Source organism: Carica papaya, chromosome 1, assembly GCF_054855325.1.
Source record: "Carica papaya isolate Zhongbai chromosome 1, ASM5485532v1, whole genome shotgun sequence".
NCBI lineage: Eukaryota > Viridiplantae > Streptophyta > Magnoliopsida > Brassicales > Caricaceae > Carica > Carica papaya.
The window spans coordinates 29,434,432-29,453,157 of NC_142309.1; the positions used below are offsets into that span (position 1 = coordinate 29,434,432).

The 18,726-nt window shown below is 36.7% G+C and overlaps 4 protein-coding genes, 1 long non-coding RNA gene and 1 other non-coding gene across 7 annotated transcripts in view; 3 read left to right on the plus strand and 3 right to left on the minus strand.

Annotated features, from left to right (window-relative positions):
• GLR3.3 (glutamate receptor 3.3) overlaps nt 1-11,188 on the plus strand; it is a 27,045-nt gene extending 15,857 nt beyond the window's left edge. Inside the window, exons 2-15 of one of the 2 annotated variants that reach the window (XM_022046961.2) lie at nt 7,972-8,107; nt 8,220-8,277; nt 8,400-8,626; nt 8,763-8,879; nt 8,954-9,014; nt 9,106-9,191; nt 9,299-9,373; nt 9,455-9,543; nt 9,679-9,728; nt 9,831-9,874; nt 9,960-10,133; nt 10,265-10,300; nt 10,430-10,558; nt 10,649-11,188. In XM_022046961.2, coding sequence (XP_021902653.2) covers nt 7,972-8,107; nt 8,220-8,277; nt 8,400-8,626; nt 8,763-8,879; nt 8,954-9,014; nt 9,106-9,191; nt 9,299-9,373; nt 9,455-9,543; nt 9,679-9,728; nt 9,831-9,874; nt 9,960-10,133; nt 10,265-10,300; nt 10,430-10,558; nt 10,649-11,005 — 1,639 coding nt within the window. In that variant the 3' untranslated portion in view covers nt 11,006-11,188. Of the gene's footprint in view, nt 1-2,647; nt 3,189-7,971; nt 8,108-8,219; nt 8,278-8,399; nt 8,627-8,762; nt 8,880-8,953; nt 9,015-9,105; nt 9,192-9,298; nt 9,374-9,454; nt 9,544-9,678; nt 9,729-9,830; nt 9,875-9,959; nt 10,134-10,264; nt 10,301-10,429; nt 10,559-10,648 lie in introns of those variants that run through there. The other variant, XM_022047113.2, reaches the window with a different exon arrangement.
• On the minus strand, nt 382-3,081 carry GAPB (glyceraldehyde-3-phosphate dehydrogenase B subunit). Its single transcript, XM_022047117.2, has 9 exons — nt 2,940-3,081; nt 2,683-2,796; nt 2,332-2,496; nt 2,085-2,252; nt 1,839-1,999; nt 1,691-1,752; nt 1,510-1,559; nt 964-1,370; nt 382-721 (listed from the first exon to the last, which is right to left on the minus strand). The coding sequence occupies exons 1-9, from the start codon at nt 3,036-3,038 to the stop codon at nt 586-588; spliced, it is 1,362 nt and encodes a 453-aa protein (XP_021902809.1). The 5' UTR covers nt 3,039-3,081; the 3' UTR covers nt 382-585.
• On the minus strand, nt 3,977-7,539 carry LOC110818290 (inner membrane localized protein). The gene is made up of 5 exons (XM_088209812.1): nt 7,294-7,539; nt 6,721-6,853; nt 5,021-5,117; nt 4,672-4,758; nt 3,977-4,299 (listed from the first exon to the last, which is right to left on the minus strand). The coding sequence occupies exons 1-5, from the start codon at nt 7,352-7,354 to the stop codon at nt 4,165-4,167; spliced, it is 513 nt and encodes a 170-aa protein (XP_088065938.1). The 5' UTR covers nt 7,355-7,539; the 3' UTR covers nt 3,977-4,164.
• Nucleotides 10,322-10,949, minus strand: LOC148270529 (uncharacterized). Its single transcript, XR_015814077.1, has 2 exons — nt 10,809-10,949; nt 10,322-10,718 (listed from the first exon to the last, which is right to left on the minus strand). It is a non-coding gene; the product is annotated as an uncharacterized LOC148270529 (long non-coding RNA).
• Nucleotides 11,189-12,190: 1,002 nt separating the features above from the next.
• LOC110818201 (DHHC-type zinc finger family protein) lies at nt 12,191-18,073 on the plus strand. The gene is made up of 10 exons (XM_022046977.2): nt 12,191-12,606; nt 13,408-13,521; nt 13,633-13,753; nt 14,085-14,275; nt 15,565-15,633; nt 15,775-15,846; nt 15,953-16,081; nt 16,193-16,273; nt 16,372-16,578; nt 17,074-18,073. The coding sequence occupies exons 1-10, from the start codon at nt 12,562-12,564 to the stop codon at nt 17,986-17,988; spliced, it is 1,944 nt and encodes a 647-aa protein (XP_021902669.2). The 5' UTR covers nt 12,191-12,561; the 3' UTR covers nt 17,989-18,073.
• Nucleotides 18,074-18,565: 492 nt separating this feature from the next.
• On the plus strand, nt 18,566-18,637 carry TRNAD-GUC (transfer RNA aspartic acid (anticodon GUC)). The gene has a single exon. It is a non-coding gene; the product is annotated as a tRNA-Asp (tRNA).
• The last annotated feature ends 89 nt before the right edge of the window (nt 18,638-18,726 follow it).

Consider the following 18,726-nt stretch of genomic DNA (forward strand, 5'->3'; position numbering starts at 1 on the left):
AAAAGTGATTTGGCTTAGGCCGCGTTTGGAAAAAAAAAAATGTCTTATGTCTCTGATCTCGGAACTCTTCCTCTCCATCTTCATCTCTCAGCTTTATCACTCTCTCTCTCTCTCTCACTCACCATCTTAATTTTTGTAAGCATTCGTTATATATATATATATGTATTTATACACGTGTACCACCCTCCGCTCTCGGCGCATGAGCAATTTCCCTTGCAGATTAACAGGGCAGGATTCTCAGATGAGACATCAGCTGCTCCTCTTCTTAATTTATGGATTGATTATGTTTGGATTCTCAGATGAAATTACTAGTTTGAAAAAATTTTAACGAAATATGTCAATAGATCAAAATGTTTTAATTTATTATTTACTGGGTCTATGGAATAAAATATGCTTGAACTGATTTCATAAACTTGATGAACAAGGATTATTCCATCCATGTTTGGAGCAGTGGGTTTGACATAAATTATTGAAAATTTTTGTTATGTCTCCCTCAAATTGTCATTACATAGTATTTTTAGAAGTATTTTCTGAAGAAGAAAAAAAAAAATTGAAAAATTTGGCTGCCCTGGTAAGTAAGAAGAATTAATTTTCATAAACTTTGCACTCCTCATCAGCTGGGTTTGTCTTGCAGTAGTCTTCCAATGGATCTCCACTGTCTGCTGCAGTCATTCCTGGCCACTTGCTTGCCACTAAATGTGCTAAATCAACCACCCTTTGGCTGCAATTCACATAATATTTTACTTTCAATCAGCAAACTTAAACCAATTCAGAAAGTACACAATAAATTTTTAATTGAATAATTGATATGTTTTTCGTTTTATAAGAATTTATAAGTTCGAGTCAAACTGTGTTTTCTCTAATGTCTTTGGTGACTTATATTATAATGATTTGCATGTGTTATCCAATTAATGAAACGTAGGTATTTATATTGAAATAAGAAAAAGAAAATGATATAGTTACCTGTAACCCCATTCGTTGTCATACCAGGCAACAACTTTGACCATATCGTCTCCCATGACCATGGTGAGAGAAGAATCAATGGTGGAAGAAACATCAGAGCATCTGAAGTCAACGGAGACAAGAGGAACATCACACACATCCAAGATGCCCTTCAATGGTCCCTCAGCAACTTTTCTGAAAGCTGCATTCACATCCTCAGCTGTGATGCCTTTCTTCTCAACATTCACAACAAGGTCAACAACTGATACATTTGGTGTTGGGACACGAAGGGCAATCCCATTCAGTTTGCCTTTCAGCTGGGGTAGCACAAGGGATACTGCCTTGGCAGCACCTGTGCTTGTTGGCACTATGTTCAGTGCTGCAGCCCTGGCTCTCCTCAAGTCCCTGTGTGAAGCATCCAAAAGTCTCTGCAAATAAACAACACCCTACACGTTAAAATCGATATTTCTTTTGGGGACTGATCTAACACATAATCAAGTAAATGGATGCGATAATAAGTATTGCAAAAATCAGAAGCCAATGAGATTTCTGGGTTTGCTTCATTACCTGGTCTCCTGTGTAGGAGTGAGTAGTTGTCATTGTACCCTTCACAATTCCTGCAAGTTAATCCAATCTAAGAAAAAACCATATTTGAAATTGTCTACAAGCTCTTCCACAACATGGATCTTTAATATCTGAAATTTTCTTATTCAGAAAAAAGTGAATCCAAACCAAATGAGCCACTCACCAAATTCTTCATCCAAAACTTTCACAAACGGAGCCAAACAGTTTGTGGTGCAAGAAGCATTGCTGAAAATCCCCATAAAACCAAATCAGAAATTGCCTAATTAATAAGAGGGCGTGTTAAGAAAAAGGGGGGTAAAGAAATTATTGACCTTATAATGTCAGAAACCTCATGAGAGTAATCTTTCTCATTAACACCAACAACATAAGTTGGGATATCTGCACCTTTTGCTGGAGCTGTAATGACAACTTTCTTAGCGCCAGCTTGGATGTGCTTCCCAGCTCCTGGCCCATCAACGAACACTCCTGTTCCCTGCACGTCATATTATACTTGAACCAATATTCGAACGCTAAACAGCCAATTACTGTACATACATTCGTCTCGAATATCAAGTTACCTCAATAACAATGTCAATGCCAAGATCAGCCCAGGGAAGCTGGAGAGGGTCCCTGTTGGAGACAACCTTGATGGGCTTACCATCAACGCTGATTGTTTCGTTGTCTACAATTTTGACATCAGCTTTAAAAGTTCCCAGCATTGAGTCATATTTCAGCAGGTGTGAAGCCTGTTTTGGTATTAGTTGATGTTAATTACTTATTGACAAAGTTTTCTTTGTTAACAAGGCATGGATTAGTTTGACTTACATTCTTGACACCACCACTGTCATTGACGACAATTACATCAAGAGGCGAGTCCTTGCGTCCGTGCCAGCATCGGAGGAAGTTCCTGCCAATGCGTCCAAATCCATTGATTGCCACCTTCAGTTTTGCCACTGTTTCTCCTCTCACAGGAGTTGATGCAGCTCCACTCTGAATTCAAAATCATTTCCAATTTATGGCTCAACTAAAAAATGAACAATATTTTCGATTGTTTTCTGTCAGATTCAGAAACCAATTCTTGATTTTGTTCAAATCTAATGTGAGTTTATTAATTGAAAATTATACCAATATACATTTGCAGTAGAAGAGAAATGAAGAATGGAGTAGTGTAATGACCTTGGGAGTAAGTTGAGCAGCCACAACATCAAAAAAGGATGATTCCCTCCCATTTTTGCTGTATGTGATGCATGTGTTGGATCGAAGTCCAGAGAACTCAGCCACTTCTACCCTCTACAAAGTCCATATCATTATAATTGATTAATTACCCAAAAAACAGAAGCCTAAATACACACACATATATATATATATATATATGTATGTTTGTGTGTGTGTGTGTGAATGTATGAGCATGGAAGAGAAGAGTAGAAAAGGACCTTTGCGGAGCATTGAGACGGGAAAGAGTGGGTGATCTTTGATTGAAACCTGGGGTTGGTGGGGATTCTTGAAGAAGCAAGAGCTGCGTGGGTGGCCATGGCTGCGACTTAAAAGCTAAGCTAAGGGATGGACACCTTCTTCTTCAGTATTTATACAGTAGAAATCAGTTTGTATCATGTTGCTTAAAAATATTGTAATGTATGTTATAACTTCTGGTTGGAAGACAATTAAAAAGAACGTGTGGTGAATATGGTTTGTTTGCAGATTTATGAGATAAGGTTATATTTTTCCCAGCCTTTGAGCATGCAACTCCCATGATATTAACCACAGATTGCTCTGACTATTTTTTCTTTTCCTAAAATGTCCTCTCATTTTCTTAAAATCGCCAGTCTCTACCGGCAATCATTTCTTCCCAATGCGTTGCGTTTTGTTTTGGATGATTCATGTAATATGAGCCACAAGGGACCAAATTTCAAATTGGATCCCGGCTTGTAGATTTTTACCCATCAGCTTCTGGCTGATAGCAGGGGTTAGGGGATCTTCCGGACGGTGGAGTGAACATTCAAGAGGAATTTTGAATATCTCCGCCTATTCAGTTAAGGAAAGGTTAAGGTGACTAAAAATTCCGTTTGACCTTTACCGCAACGATGCTGTCCGTAGAGCAAATTATTTCGTGGATTAAATTTTACTTGACTGTCTAAACTAGCTCCTTATATTTTCAAGGTAAACAATCAGAAAATAAGGTCCTCAAATCTTCATTTGTGTATTTCCCTCTCCAAGACAAGTTTTACTTTTGATGGATGTTCCAAACTGATAGGATTTACAAGGCAAAATGTGTTTCGATGTACAAGCAGTGGTAAAGAAATCATCTCTTCTGTCATGAACGTCAGCGCGGTATGAAGCCTCATTTACAGTGAGGTTTTCATTTACAACAACAATCTTTATTATTTAAAATACCATTTCCTCAAGTCTGTCTAGCAAGTCAAGTTGAAATTTAAAAATTAAAAAAAAAAAAAAAATTACAGCTAGAAAGACATTAGATCCGAAATTACTTTATAGAGAAGCTTACAACAATGTAAAGTAATCCCATAATGATTCTCTATATTAAATAAAGAAATATGTCAGTCATGGAGAGAAGAGAATTTCGAAATTCATCTGTTATAACGAACATGCAAAGCATAGCCAGTGTTGGCCAACTACAACATAATGCCTGATATATATATCTCACATTATGGCTTCGACTTCGTCGGAGTTGATGGCAATTCCATTTGGGGAATCTTCTGATCGAAGCTGGGAAGAAACATCATCAATAGCCGAGTTCAGTTGAGCAATTTTCTCAGTCAGTATCTTTCTTGTTTTCTGCAGATGAAATACATCAAATGATGTCAAAGGAAAGTACAGTAATATTCATTCAACACTTCAACATATGCACATTCCCAGCATTGTGATTCTGTTATTAATCTTCAGCAGGATTTCGGCATTATGAAACTGTTCATTGAATTCCAGGAATTGGACCAACTCTAACTTATCAAAACAGTGACCAACAAATTTCTTAAACAACCACAAAGACTCAGAAAGATCTGAAAATCAGGGAAAACAGGACTAGTCTTAAACACAGCAGTAAAAGTCAGTTTGTCATCTAATCACCAGGGAAGGTGATGGCTCCAGGGTAAAACAAAAGTTTACTTGGAAACCTTTACTGTCCCATGAACTTTAAGCACAACGGCTAACCTCTAAAGCCTTTTCTTCATCATATATAAATTTAGGCAACTTCCTCATAAGATCCTTCCTGTCAGTCCTGGCTAGTGCCTTGCTGATCTGCAGAAAGAAGTCAGGAAAGGGATTCACTGGCCTGATTAAAATTACAATAACATATGAGCATGGAATATAATATACAATAACAGCAAGAACCACTAAATAATCTGGATACTTTCAGGGGTAGCCAGCTGCAGCAGTTGTCAATGGCCATCTAGAAGGAATTGATTGTTCCAATTGGACCATCTTAATTGAGAGAAAAGATGGCTAAGGAAGACAGAATGCAGCACCTGGCAGAGTTTATAAATTACAATAAGAAAATAACCTGAGGAGCATATACACATCCAAGAGCACCAATGATGAGTCCTCCCAGAACAAAACCACCAACAAATATGCTTGCCCTGCTTGACCTTCCACTATCACTGCAGGAACACAACAACCAAGTAAATACATTCATAACCTTAGTCCTGTTTATATTAATCCAAAAAAGGACAGCAAGGACATAGCTAAAAAGAAAAAGAGAATTCAAGAAATATATTAACTATCAATATAGTGAATCCTGAGTGATCATAGAAGCCAGAGTCGCATATCAAGAGAAAAATGAACATCTTCCTAGTTCACCCTCTACAGCCAATTATACCTGGGAGGAGATCACGAACTTTTTGAATTTTAGTTGACGATGGGCCAGTACTTCCTCGCCCATAACTTTTACTCTAAAAATTCCCTTTCATTAGTACACCATCCTATGAATTCAATAAAATAGTTCTTAAGACGGAGTGAAGGTAGTACTCAAGTTGTTAGGTTCATAATGGAAGTTTTGCCGTCTGAACTACATGCTCTGGAAATAAAATTGTTGCTCTAGTTACACTGCATTTTCATATACACCTTTTCTCCATTAAATAAACCCAAATCCTCGCTCAGGCACAAAGAAACTGTGCGTACTTGTACTCTCCATGGACTTATAAAGACACTAGCTGAATTGCACGGGGTTAAGATGGAGGCTAATTCCATTTAAGAGACAAAACCTCCTCGTAACAGGGGAGAAGGAAGTATGAAATTTAAACAGTCAATTCATCCCAATTCTTATCCCCACCTTTGGACCCCCACAAAGATTGATCGAAATGAAAATACAAATGTGGCAAATCCCTCAGTAGAGGATCTCCATGCCCTACCACTACAAAAAGGAGGTTAGGAAACAAAACCTGCAAAATCATGAAGCGATGGAGAACACTAAGTTTAACATGACGATGTAAAGTCACTGTCTGTGGACCGTGGATGAGAGAGATTGAATTCATCTGAATAGTAGTGATTACATCATTCTAACTCTAATTAATCAAAACAAATCAACCCGAAAACTCATACGATCCCACTCTGCCAACAATTTTTCTCTCATATCATCTTCGTTATCTCATCACAATCTCATACACCTTTCTGTAGGCTCTTCTTGATCTTCTCGCTTGAGTGAATCCCTTCATACTCACAAATTCTCTTATATGGCACACAAAAATCTCAGGCAAATCCTTTCAAATTAATCAATTCACACATCTCAAACTAGCCATCTCATACAAATCATTTCAAACCAATGCACCCCACGAAGAAACATTCCCTTTTCAAAAATGGGGTTTCCGCTTAACCTCACAATAAAATTTACTACGGAAAAAAGCCATCAAACTTTAAAGTATCTCCCATTTACAGGCACCAACAAGCTCTTAAGTGCTTCCCTTACTGAATTCATAATAAATGTGTTCTCTTTCCTAATGCGTTCAAGTCTACCCACCAATTCTGTTCCTTCCCAACATGTAATTTACTTCTTTGCTGAAACTCACAAAAGATACATAAATAACCAAAAAAGAATGACTTGATGCATTTTGCAATTTAAATTCTACCAATTCTCTGAAGGCTAGTAACAGTTCTAGTACTGTTATGTCTTGAAGCAATGAAGATAATAGATCTAGATCACGATCACAAGTTGAGCTCCGCAGGCTAAGGAATTTCGGATTTGCCAAATGCAGCTAAAGATGATACCTGTAAGCAGCTTGAACATTGAGTGACCTCCTAGAGTTACAAAACTGCACTTTCCGAGCTCGATTAAAACTAAAAGACAAGTTCGTAGGGCTGGCACTTCCGAGACATTGATCTAGTGGCTTCAGAGAATAGCCTAGCAAAAGAGAATAGCTTCAAAATCTCTCGAATCTGATTATTAGAAGTTAACTAAGAAAGAAGATAACCAAATAAAATGTAAACGACTTCCTACAAAATAAAACATTTCGAAACATTTCTTTTAACTCAATGTCGCCTAAACCAATCATTCCCCGAAATATATAAAATCTTAATACTAATATTGCAGTTCACATGAGCTCAGATTTATGAACGAGCTAATCAAGGGTAGAAAACAAATCAACACCTAAAGCTGATTCGTTCTAAAACCATTTCAGCTACTGACACTAAGTTGATAACGAACAAATTAGAGAAACTGAAGCAACAAAAACCCCGAGATTGATAATGATTTGATCGCAATAACATATTATACACATTTTACTAACAACATCGAAAAGGGAAACCATCTATAAAAAGCCTACCGCCGGAGAGAAACATTACCAGATGACAAATCTGCTCGAGGACTTTTCGTTAGAACCAAAGAATTAGAAAGAGAAGTCATCTTTGAGAGAGAGAGAGAGAGAGAGAGAAAGCAGGAGTAAAAGAAACGAGCTTCTTCCTGTGGATAGACAGTTGAGAGAGCAAAGACACTTGATCAGAATTCAGGAGGCGGTTTCAAGCTCGATGATACCGAAGCTTAATGAGACAAGTTATGGTGCGTCACATGTACGAAGTTAACGATGGAGTCGCGCATTTTCTGCCGTTGATTTTTCACCATTTTCTTACTGGACGAATTAGCACGTGCCTATTGTTAGTACGGAAACTGCTTCGGCCCAATTCTCGCCCCCGGCCCAACTTCCATACCGAGTATTTCCTATGCATATATAACATATATATATATATATATTATGCGTGTATATATGTAAGATATATATATGTGATTGGTGGGTTAATTATGATTAAGTAGGGAGTAAAGAGCCGGCTTAAATATAATTTGATAATTTGGTTGCTAATGATAGACGACCATGCAGAAAACAGACACTTAGCAAATGACAAAGTGATCAGTCTGTTGTACGCGTCAGGACTTTTCTCTCTCATTATCTGGATATTAGTATAACTCAATATCACCATAAATTCTCTCATTAATACTTTTTGCCTCTTGCTTAACTGGTTTACAAGTTGGGAAAGTATGGCTGCGGGTGGTGTAGGAGACAGAACATTGCAGGAGACTCCCACATGGGCTGTTGCTGCTGTCTGCGCTGTCCTCGTCATGGTTTCCATCATCATAGAGCATTCTATTTTCCATCTTGCCAAGGTATATCCATATATATATATATATACGTATGTAGACACACACACAAACACATAGAGTACAGTACAAGGTATGTTCATTAATTTCTCATGATTTACTTCGATTTTGATTACAGTTGTTCCAGAAACGCCAAAAGAAGGCCATGTCTGAAGCCTTGGAGAAGATTAAAGCTGGTATACATGCGTATATATGTATATATAATTTAGCAGCGAACTAAGTTATTCTGGGGGGGCTAAATTTTTCTGGGTATCGTATATTGTTAATCAATGTTAGTGGGTTAATGAATTGCATGCAGAGTTGATGCTATTAGGGTTCATATCTCTACTGCTATCAGTAAGTACAAAATTCATTTCAAAAATATGTCTGCCTCGCCATCTCGAAAACTTCATGCTTCCATGCAAACCCTCATCCGATGAGAAGAAGATTGATGATGATCATAACGACAGAAGAAAGTTACTCTGGTTTACTCAACATCGTGTTCTTGCCGCAGCTTCCAGTGGAGATGACTACTGCTCCACCAAGGTTCAATAACAAATTAACCCTTCGTTTGATTCATACAATAATATTATTAAATTAATTTTTTTTTTTTCGAAAATTCAGATTTTAACGTTTTATAATTTGTAATTTTGTGTTTGTTGGTGAATAAAAACGTTAACAGGACAAACTGCCGTTAATATCACAAACGGGGTTACACCAACTTCATATATTTATATTCGTCCTTGCCGTCTTCCATGTCCTTTATAGTTTCATCACTATGGCCCTGGCCCAGGCCAAGGTACAAACCACGTCTCCCCTCTTTTTCTACTTTCTAAACGGCGTCGTAAAAGCTGAGTGCGTGTTATTGGTCAGGTGAAGAAATGGAAGGCTTGGGAATCGGAAACGACGTCGTTGGAGTATGAATTCACCAACGGTGATGAAATGTTCTCTTCTGTAATTTATTCTAAGTTTGATTACGTACCTTCAGTAGGAACGATTAGAATTGATTTTGTTGGGGTTTTCAGATCCTTCAAGATTTAGGTTTACGCACCAGACTTCTTTCGTAAAGCGTCACTCTGGTCTCTCAACAATAGCAGGCGTAAGATGGATGGTAATTAAGCTAATTTAATGCTTACTTAATTAGATTAGAATTTAATTAGTTTTCTTATATAGTTAATCTTTGTTTTGGAAAAATGAAACGTGTTTGATTGGGTTCAGGTGGCATTCTTCAGGCAATTCTTTCGTTCAGTAACCAAAGTCGATTACCTCACCATGCGCCATGGCTTTATCAGTGTAATTAATTATAAATCTAATTTATACTTGAATTATTTTAACCCACCACCAACCTACTGCATGCTCTTGTGAAATATGCAGGCACATTTTGCTCCTAACACCAAATTCAACTTCCATAAATACATCAAAAGATCAATGGAGGATGATTTCAAGGTGGTCGTCGGCATTAGGTCTCTTCCTCCTTCACTTCATAACTGATCTTTAAACTGCAATAAATGATTGAAATGAAGTTTCCAATTTCAATTATGTTCTACAGTTCATATATTATTGCTAATTTTATATGAGATTTGATTTGGGTTTTGCAGCATTCCTCTCTGGGTTTTTGCTGTCGTCTTTTTGCTTCTCAATGTCTACAGTTAATTTCTCTCCTCTTTCTCTCTCCAGATCTCTCTCTATCAGTCTTAAGTTTCTTCTGCTTGGAAATTGATTATCATGTTTAATTTGATTTTTGGTGCAGGTTGGCACGTGCTCATTACCTTGTTTTCATTTGTGCCACTCATTGTAAGACATGCGAATTGTGATTAAGTATGACTAGTAAGTAGTTTGGTAATTATTGATGCATGGGATGGGGTACTGTGGTTTGCAGATACTGATTATAATTGGCACAAAGCTTGAACATGTGATCATGGAGATGGCTCAAGAAATCCAAGACCGGACCACCATTGTTAGAGGAGCTCCAGTTGTTGAACCCAACAATAAGTACTTCTGGTTTAATCGACCCCACTGGATCCTCTTCTTCATTCATTACATCTTGTTTCAGGTTCTTAACCCTAATTCGACCTTGTCTATTTCTACCAAATGTGTATATATAAATATATATATGTACATATATGTACATATGTAATGAGAACTAATTAACTACTTGGGTGTGTTTGGTGTTGACTGCTGCAGAATGCATTTCAGATGGCATATTTCTTGTATGTTTCAGTAAGTAATTAATCATCCAAATAAAAAAGCATCAATGTTTAACATTTATGATCAATCACTGCAAATTTGAACTTGGTTCATGTATTCTTGTGCGTGTGTGTACATATACATATATATATATATATACAGATTGAATTCGGGCTGAAGTCTTGCTTCAATGAAAACTTGGTTTCAGCATTGACAAGGGTCGTCCTTGGGGTGCTGATACAAATAATTTGCAGTTATAGCACCTTCCCTCTCTATGCCTTAGTCACACAAGTCAGTCCTCCTTCAATTACATATATATATATATATATATGAATTTGTGTGATATATACGAAATTAAGGAAAGTACGTGGTAAAATGCAGATGGGAACTCACATGAAGAAAGCCATATTCGAGGAGCAAACTTCGAGGGCTCTGAAAAAATGGCAGAAAGCTGCAAAGGAGAAAAGAAAACTGAGAAAAGCTGGTGATAATTCCTCCATGAATCTGAGTGGAGAAAACACACCGAGTCAAGGCACATCACCTCTCCATTTGCTCCACAAGCACATGACTCGGAGCTCAACTCAGCCCGACATTGAAAGCGTTATGAGTTCTCCCAGATCACCTTACGTCTCCGACACAGATCTCTCCGATCTCGATGAGCCAACTCCGGCCAGATTTCTTCACCAAAAGCCCGACGATCAAAGTGCTGATTTCTCATTCGTTAAGGCTAATAAGTAATATTACAAAGAGATTTATGATGGGTACGTGATCTACTTTAGTTTTCATGGGAACTCACAAAAATATATATTTAGCTTGTACAGACACACACACACATATATATATATATATATACCGATTACATTGAAGGATATTATTAAACTTATAAGAAAAGAGAATAACAAAAGGCACAAGCTTTGGTTATGGTGAAAGTGTGTGCTTTTACTCCATAAGTGCTTGTCGAGTGTGTACTGCAATACGAAAGATCTTTAGTTTGTTTTTCATGTTGAAATTTAATTGGGAGAATGCAAAGTGAAAGCTCATGAATTCTTTCTGTCACATCAAATCATGATAACAAAATCACTTTCTAATATGAATAGATTAATACAAACAGACATTTGAATAGTTCATATATGTATATCTATTGACGAAAATCTCATATATATATATATATACACACATACATACATACATGTTGGATCATTTTAAATGATGTTTGATTGAATTTGGTCTCTGTTTAATTTATACTAATTGTATTTTGAACCAAAATTTTATCACAAATTTATTATAATTTTACTTGAAATTTATGTTTTATTAAAAATATTTTTAATTAAAAATTAATTCTTGCTTAATAGAAATAATTTTATAAAATATTATTATTTTTTAAAAAAGAAAAATTATTAATTAATTAATTTTTTTTGTCAAATTGAATTAAATTTTTACGATTTTATTATATTTTTTTACAAAAAAAATTAATTAAAATAATTATAATAAATTAAAATTTTTAATATAAAAAAACAGCAATGTCAGTTTGATGCATGATTTTATATTTAAAATAAATGAGTAACTTAGAAACTACTTTAAAAATAATCTTTTGAGAAATATTTGTAATTAATCCCATTAATTGGAATCTAATCACCCGTTTAATGATTAATTCGATGATTAGACAGAAGGTCAAATTTTCAATAATGAGAAAGAAAACGAGATGCTCGTCGCCATCTTGCAATTTTCAACAAACCCTTGTTTCTTCTGCAATTTTTTGGAAAATTACTGTCTAATTTTGTAAAATAACACTTTTCAATAACCCAGAATGCAAAATTAATAAACATTAAGCAAAATTGCCGGCTTAAACACTGTTAATGCTGTTATTAGCAGAGGATTAACGGAGGAGAAATTAAAAAATAAGATTATAAAAAGAAACCCCGTTATCAAAAATCAAACATGGTCTAATCTCAGTCCTTTTTTATTCTTCTACTTCTTCGTCTTCTTCTTCCATTTCTCAGCCTCATTCGTATATAAGTCCACCCTCACCAACCCTAAAACCAGTAAATCTAACTCCACTTTTGAATGCCCGAGAAAATAAACTGAACCAGATTTATACCTTTCAAGGGGAGAGAGAAAATAGCCAGCGCAGGAAGACAAAAGAGGGGAAAAGAAAAAAAAAGGAACTCTGTAGTTATGATTTCACTCTTGAGTTAGATTTGCATAATGGGTTCAGTCAAAGGTGGTTCTTTTGGCATGGAGATTGTGGAGTTGACTCGGTTTTGATTCATAGGTTTTGAACTCACTCGTTTAGTATGGCTAGGCGTCATGGATGGCAACTCCCTGCTCACACTTTTCAGGTACAGTCTGCATTTGTGTTTCCTTGGTAAAGGGTTATGGTCTGTCTTGATGCTTGTTCAAAATGTGGGTACTTTACGGGGCAGGAATCAGGATAATTTTGCGGGCTGTTTTAGTTGCTAGGTTATGTTTATTCATATCTTAATGAATTACAGAATAGCTTTTGGGTTTTTATTTATATGCCTTCTCAAAATTAAAGGTGTTCTTTTGTTTGCATTCTTTGTTCTCATCCAAGAAAAGGTGTTTGTTTTTGGGCTGCCATTTTCTTTTCTTTTTTTTTTTTTGGGATATCTACCCGTGACATGTAGACACAAAAAAAAAATGAAAGACCCTGCAACTTTTTCCCCCATCAGTAAGATTAAGTTTCGAACCGGGAAAATCTTAGGGGAATTTTTTTCTGTATTTTGTCTACTGAGTTGCTAAAAGTGGGGGTTGTTAATTTGTCTGAATTCACATCTTTGTTGCCTGATATTTTTGACGTGATCAGTTTGTCAATCCGCATTGGGAGAGGTCCTCGTAATTTGGGAAGTAGTTGTTGTAAGCTTATGTTATCAATTTGTCGCTAATAAAAGCAACAGTGAAATTGAATTGCGAGTCAGCACATGTACCAGTGGATTATAGAGTGGTGTTTTTAAGCTGTTGATGGCAAAACTGATTACAGAATCAAACACATTTTTTTTGTTCAAGCAATCATCACCTATTTTTTTGTCTTGTGTTGTGGATAAGATTAATATAATTGTTTACTTCTCCTATGCTGTTTTTTCAATTTTACATTCAACTACCAGTTTTTGTCTGTGGTGCAGGTTGTGGCCATAACAGTTTTTTTCTTGCTATCTGTTGCGTATTATGCCTTCTTTGCTCCTTTTCTTGGGAAGGACATCTATGAATATGTGGCTATTGGAGTTTATTCATTCTTTGTAAGCACAATCAGAACTTATCTACATACATACATATATGTAAATTATTTTTCATGAATCTAAATGTTGTTTTTATTCCCATTAACTTTTTTCTTAATCGAAATTCTCCAGGCACTCTCTGTACTCATTCTTTATGTCCGATGCACAGCTATTGATCCTGCTGATCCTGGAATTTTGATAGAAGCTGATGAGGGATCAGCCTGTAAATTACAAAATGACACAGATATGCCTGGTAAATGTCCTATGACATTGTGGTCCTCTTATAATTTCTAAACCGTTGATTAGTCATGGTGCAATGCATATGTTAGAATAGCTTTAAGAGCCTTGTATGCCTCTTGACCATTTGTTTAGGAATGTTAAGTAATGGTCCAGAATGCTGCCTAGAAATGGAAAATATGCTTGCTGTATGACATACCTTGGCAAATTTTTGTTATACAAATGAAGCCGGTTGGTTTATCCTTCTGAATGAAATGAAAATACAAAAAAACAAGTTTTGTTTCTTAGAATATAGAGGTGTACCTTTATGCTTCCATTGTCATCAAAGCTTCATGGTGCTTGAGCAGTGTCCATTGAGGAGCCTAACAAAATGGGATTGAAGAATGGAATAAAATCTTATAGAGATGGTTCAAGTTGTTGCTCAACGTTTGGAGGATTCTTTTGTGCTTGTATTGTGAGAGAGGATTGCCGCAGCGATGATCAACTACAGCAATCTGGAGAGGAGGATGCTTTGTTCTGCACATTGTGCAATGCTGAGGTAGAGGATTATTTTTATTGAATTTATTTCAGTTTCATTCCCTGCAGAGTCCTTGTCATATAGGACCTAGTCTCCTTTCCTTCTTTTTTACCAAAATGGAAACCGAAGTATTCAGGAAAAACAAACTAAAGTCAAACTGAAATCAACTATTCTAAAATTTGAGGAACTTCTAATATTCTATCAAATTTTCTCGAAGTTTTGAAGGTTTCTACAAGTTATCCATGGACTTCGAGTTTTTTGATAGAAAAATAGAATATATTCATAAGGTAGCAATAAGGTATCACCCATATGCAAAAGTGTGCATACAGATGTGGAAGAATGAATTATTGTGTTTACTATTGAATAAAGAGGCCCTGCATATACATATTCTCAGAGTAATAAAAGGAAACCTATGATTAATTACATGCATGAGTATTTCAATAATATACCCTTCATCGTAATTTTTTTTTAAAATACATTCTTCCCAAAACTCTCCTTCAAGCTGGTGAACAGACATTGTTCATTTCCAGATTGACTATGATTGTCTAGAACCTTGAATTTACTTAAGCCCTTAGCTAACACATCTACAAGTTGAGAGTTAGTAATCATATAAGATGTACATATCAGGCCATTGTCTAGTTTTTCTTTCATAAAATGTCTATCAACTTTGATATGCTTGGTTCTATCTTGTTGTACTAGATTGTGAGTGATGATGATTGCTAACACATATATGGATATTCTACTAATATACCATTTACTCTAATTACACAAAAATGTACACTTTCCAACACAAGAAACAAACCCTGTAACATTTGCAAGCTCTTATAAAACTCGAAGTTGGTTTCCTGCCCATAACTTCAAGCATATGTAACTGAAAAGATGTAATAACTTCCCTCCAAGCAGTTTGAGACATTCAATCTGACAAATGCATTCAGCTAACATCTTGATTTTTTTTTAATAAAAGCTAACATCATGATTGATGAAGGGTTTTCACCATAAGTCCATTTTTCAATTGAAAAAAGAAAAATAGGATACTAGAGGTTTAATTCATCAAGGGATGACTTGATAAGAATTTCCTTCACGAGCAGATTCAAAGATGTAGCTTGTGCTTTTAAAGGGGCCTTTTGCATACATCTTGAAATGCATGATAAACAATGTACTAATGAGATAAGCCTGGTTTATATCTCATTTTACAATGTGGCAGCAGTTGTCATGCATTTTGTTGGGAACACATGGTTGTAAGTTTAGCAACAAATTCTGCTTCTGCTTCAGTGATTTGATTTTCTTTCCTTTCTTTAAACTTTTGGAAGGTACGCAAATTCAGCAAACACTGTAGAAGTTGTGACAAATGTGTTGATGGGTTTGATCATCACTGTCGGGTAAGTAGATTTCAGATGTTTATCCTGGTTACTCTCTGCTGGTGTGCAAATTGAGGGTATCTGGATTGTTTAGGAATATTTGAGAAATGATTTTTGTGATGTCTTTGGTTGGCTGGTTAATTATTGGTATCTTTCATGCAGTGGCTGAATAATTGTGTTGGAAGGAAAAATTATATTACTTTTGTCTGCCTCATGGCAGCAAGCCTCGTTTGGGTATGTTCCGAGATCTATTTGGTAATTTGGTATTGCAAGTTCTGTCATTTAGAATCCCCAAATGAAGTAAAAGTTGTACATATCTGGAATTGGATGTTGGTTGCAGCTTATTATTGAATTTGGAGTCGGCATTGCTGTTTTTGTTCGGTGTTTTGTTGATAGAGGGGGTATGGAAAATGAGATAGCTGAAAGGCTTGGCATTGGTTTTTCCCGTCCTCCCTTTGCAACTGTGGTGGTATGTTCTGACTTCTCACCTGTAGCTCAGGCAGTGCATATTGTTGTTTACTTTGAAATGCTCAATAAATTTGTTGTCCTGTTCTAATTTTTACATATTGATGTTTGGCAGGCTTTATGCACAGTTGTGTCCTTTCTGGCTACTTTACCTCTGGGAGAACTATTCTTTTTTCATATGATTCTGATTCGAAAAGTCTGCTACTCAGATGTCCCTCTTTCATTCTGTGTTGTGATTATTTAAAATATTCTCAATATGTGCGTGCTGAACCATTATTTTGTCTTCGGGTACAGGGCATCACAACATATGAGTACGTTGTTGCCATGAGAACACAAAGTGAGCCACCTGGACCATCTGTAGATGGAGGAGATCAACAAAGCCAGCCATCGTCACCCACCAGTTCAGCCGTCACTGCCATTAGCGGAAGAAGCTCTCTTGGAATGAGCTTACAATATAAAGGTGCTTGGTGCACCCCACCAAGAATATTCATGGACCACCAGGTACCAGTCAAGATTCTTTCATCTATTTTTCAATAACTACCATCTGAAAATGTTAGAAGCCATTAAATGTATTATGTTCGAGTACATTTTTCTTCGAAGACTAGCATCTTATGATAGTTTTGTTTTACTGTCTGAAAGTATTTACAGTCACTGACAGTAGTGTTAATGGTTTGCGGTACATTTTTTGTTCAAAACAATAGCATCTTGCAATAGGTTCTATGTAATGTATGACAGTCTCCAAATTTCATCTGTGGCTGCCTCTTTATGAGACTAACCGTAAAAAACAGGGCAAGACAGTCTACATAATATAATAGATTAAGTACAATGGATCTTTATGATCATCATGCAAAGATGGTTTTTACACACTGCTATATTTTGTGTGCTGAAAATTACTAATAAGCTACCTCAGTTGTACCAACAGGTGCTTGCACAATATTTCCTGTATATTGAAGGTTTAAAATCTTATATTGATCAATTAGCATATCTGATAAGCAGGATGACATTATCCAACATTTGGAGCCAGGGCGCTTACCATCCACAGTAGATCCAGATGCAGTTAGACCACCTGAAAATGGGAAAAAATTATCCCAGCGTCCTGTCCGAATTAGCGCATGGAAACTAGCAAAATTGGATTCTAATGAGGCAGTTAGAGCGGGTGCCAGAGCTAGGGCATCTTCCTCTGTGCTTCGTCCCATAAGTTCTCGTCATCATCCATATAACAGCGATCATTTATCTAGTAGTAATGTGAGTGGAAGAAGCAGCCCAACCAGTACTGATCATGGATTTCAGAATATGAATGCTAAAGCTGGACCATCGAGACTATCTCCCTCTAAGAGCTCATATCCACCCAGTCGAGCTAGCAGGGATGACATTGAATCATGCGGTCACAGTCTTAGTAACTTCAGCAGCCCCCATCCATCCCATATTACATCCTCCCCTATGATGCAGCAAACTTCAAGTAGAGATCATTTTAACCCAATATACCAGTCATCAGCTGGCCAGTCTCCATTGTCAGCTAAACAAAATGAAAGGAACGAGAATTCAACTGCTGATAATGTTGCTCGATTCCCTATGAAAAAGAACTTGGGTGCTGCGGAGAGCTCAAAAAATTCAGTCTTTTGGGATCCAGAAGCTGGGCGCTTTGTCTCTTCATCTACTAAAAATGCCGGCACTTCTCAGGTTCCAGGAGCAGAACTTTTGTACGCAGGCCAATCTATATTCTATGGAGGTCCAGTTGTGAACGAACAGCTGATGAGAGGAACAAGAAGCGGCAGTTGGCAGGCAACTTCAGTAGATAGAGGTTCTACATCAAGTCATTATCAGCAGGGGAGATCACAGAGGGGTCACCAGCTTCCTGTGTTTGTCCCTAGTGAATCCCAGCAAAAGCAATTTTCTTCTAGATTGTCTTGAGAAACAAATGGACTGGTTTTGATTTAACTTCATCTGCCCCATCCCTCTTTCTTTTCAAGATAAATAGAGCAGGGTTTTTCACTTATGATGTTCTTGTTTTTGCGTTTGTTATGTGTTTTGCTACTAACCCACACATTGACATTGACATGGTTGCCCAAATTATTGCAGGCAAGAGGGTTTAATAGCTTTAATGCAGTTTTCAAAATCCCGGTTTTGAATGATAAAACTTTTCATTTCCAATGGAAGGAGAGGGGGTTTTTGATGTCGGTTTCAATAAAACCATAATAGTCAGCAGCTGTGCTCTAGGTACTGGTGTAACCTAATTGTATCGACGGGTTACTCTGCAAATACTATGACTGGAAAGAAAAAAGTGATGATTAATTTCCCATTTGCATACTATTACAGATTCAGTAGAAAAGAATGAAAGTCTGTGATCTGCATCTATCTTGGATCAGGGCAATTAGCAACTCAGACTTATATGAAATAACCAGATAAACAGACACCAATCACCTTCCATGGTGTGCTAACAAGCTCCTTTTTTTTTTATGCAAAGCGTTTTAAGACAAAACCAAATCATGTCGTTGTAGTATAGTGGTAAGTATTTCCGCCTGTCACGCGGACGACCCGGGTTCGATCCCCGGCAACGGCGTCCTGATTTTTGTTACGAGGTTTTCCCATTCTCAACATCGTTATCTACGTCCGCTAGACTTTAACAAATTTCATGGTTTCGATAACCAA

Coding starts and splice junctions, on each gene's coding strand:
- GAPB (XM_022047117.2), bottom strand. CDS start 3,038: ATGGCCACCCACGCAGCTCTTGCTTCTTCAAGAATCCCCACCAACCCC. Junction 2,497..2,682: donor CTGCTCAACTTACTCCCAAG/GTCATTACACTA, acceptor TTTTGAATTCAG/AGTGGAGCTGCATCAACTCC. Junction 2,253..2,331: donor ACAGTGGTGGTGTCAAGAAT/GTAAGTCAAACT, acceptor ATACCAAAACAG/GCTTCACACCTGCTGAAATA.
- LOC110818290 (XM_088209812.1), bottom strand. CDS start 7,354: ATGACTTCTCTTTCTAATTCTTTGGTTCTAACGAAAAGTCCTCGAGCA. Junction 6,854..7,293: donor TCGAGCAGATTTGTCATCTG/GTAATGTTTCTC, acceptor CTCTTTTGCTAG/GCTATTCTCTGAAGCCACTA. Junction 4,300..4,671: donor ATGAAGAAAAGGCTTTAGAG/GTTAGCCGTTGT, acceptor TTTCATCTGCAG/AAAACAAGAAAGATACTGAC.
- LOC110818201 (XM_022046977.2), top strand. CDS start 12,562: ATGGCTAGGCGTCATGGATGGCAACTCCCTGCTCACACTTTTCAG. Junction 15,634..15,774: donor GGTTTGATCATCACTGTCGG/GTAAGTAGATTT, acceptor TCTTTCATGCAG/TGGCTGAATAATTGTGTTGG. Junction 16,274..16,371: donor ATATGATTCTGATTCGAAAA/GTCTGCTACTCA, acceptor CTTCGGGTACAG/GGCATCACAACATATGAGTA.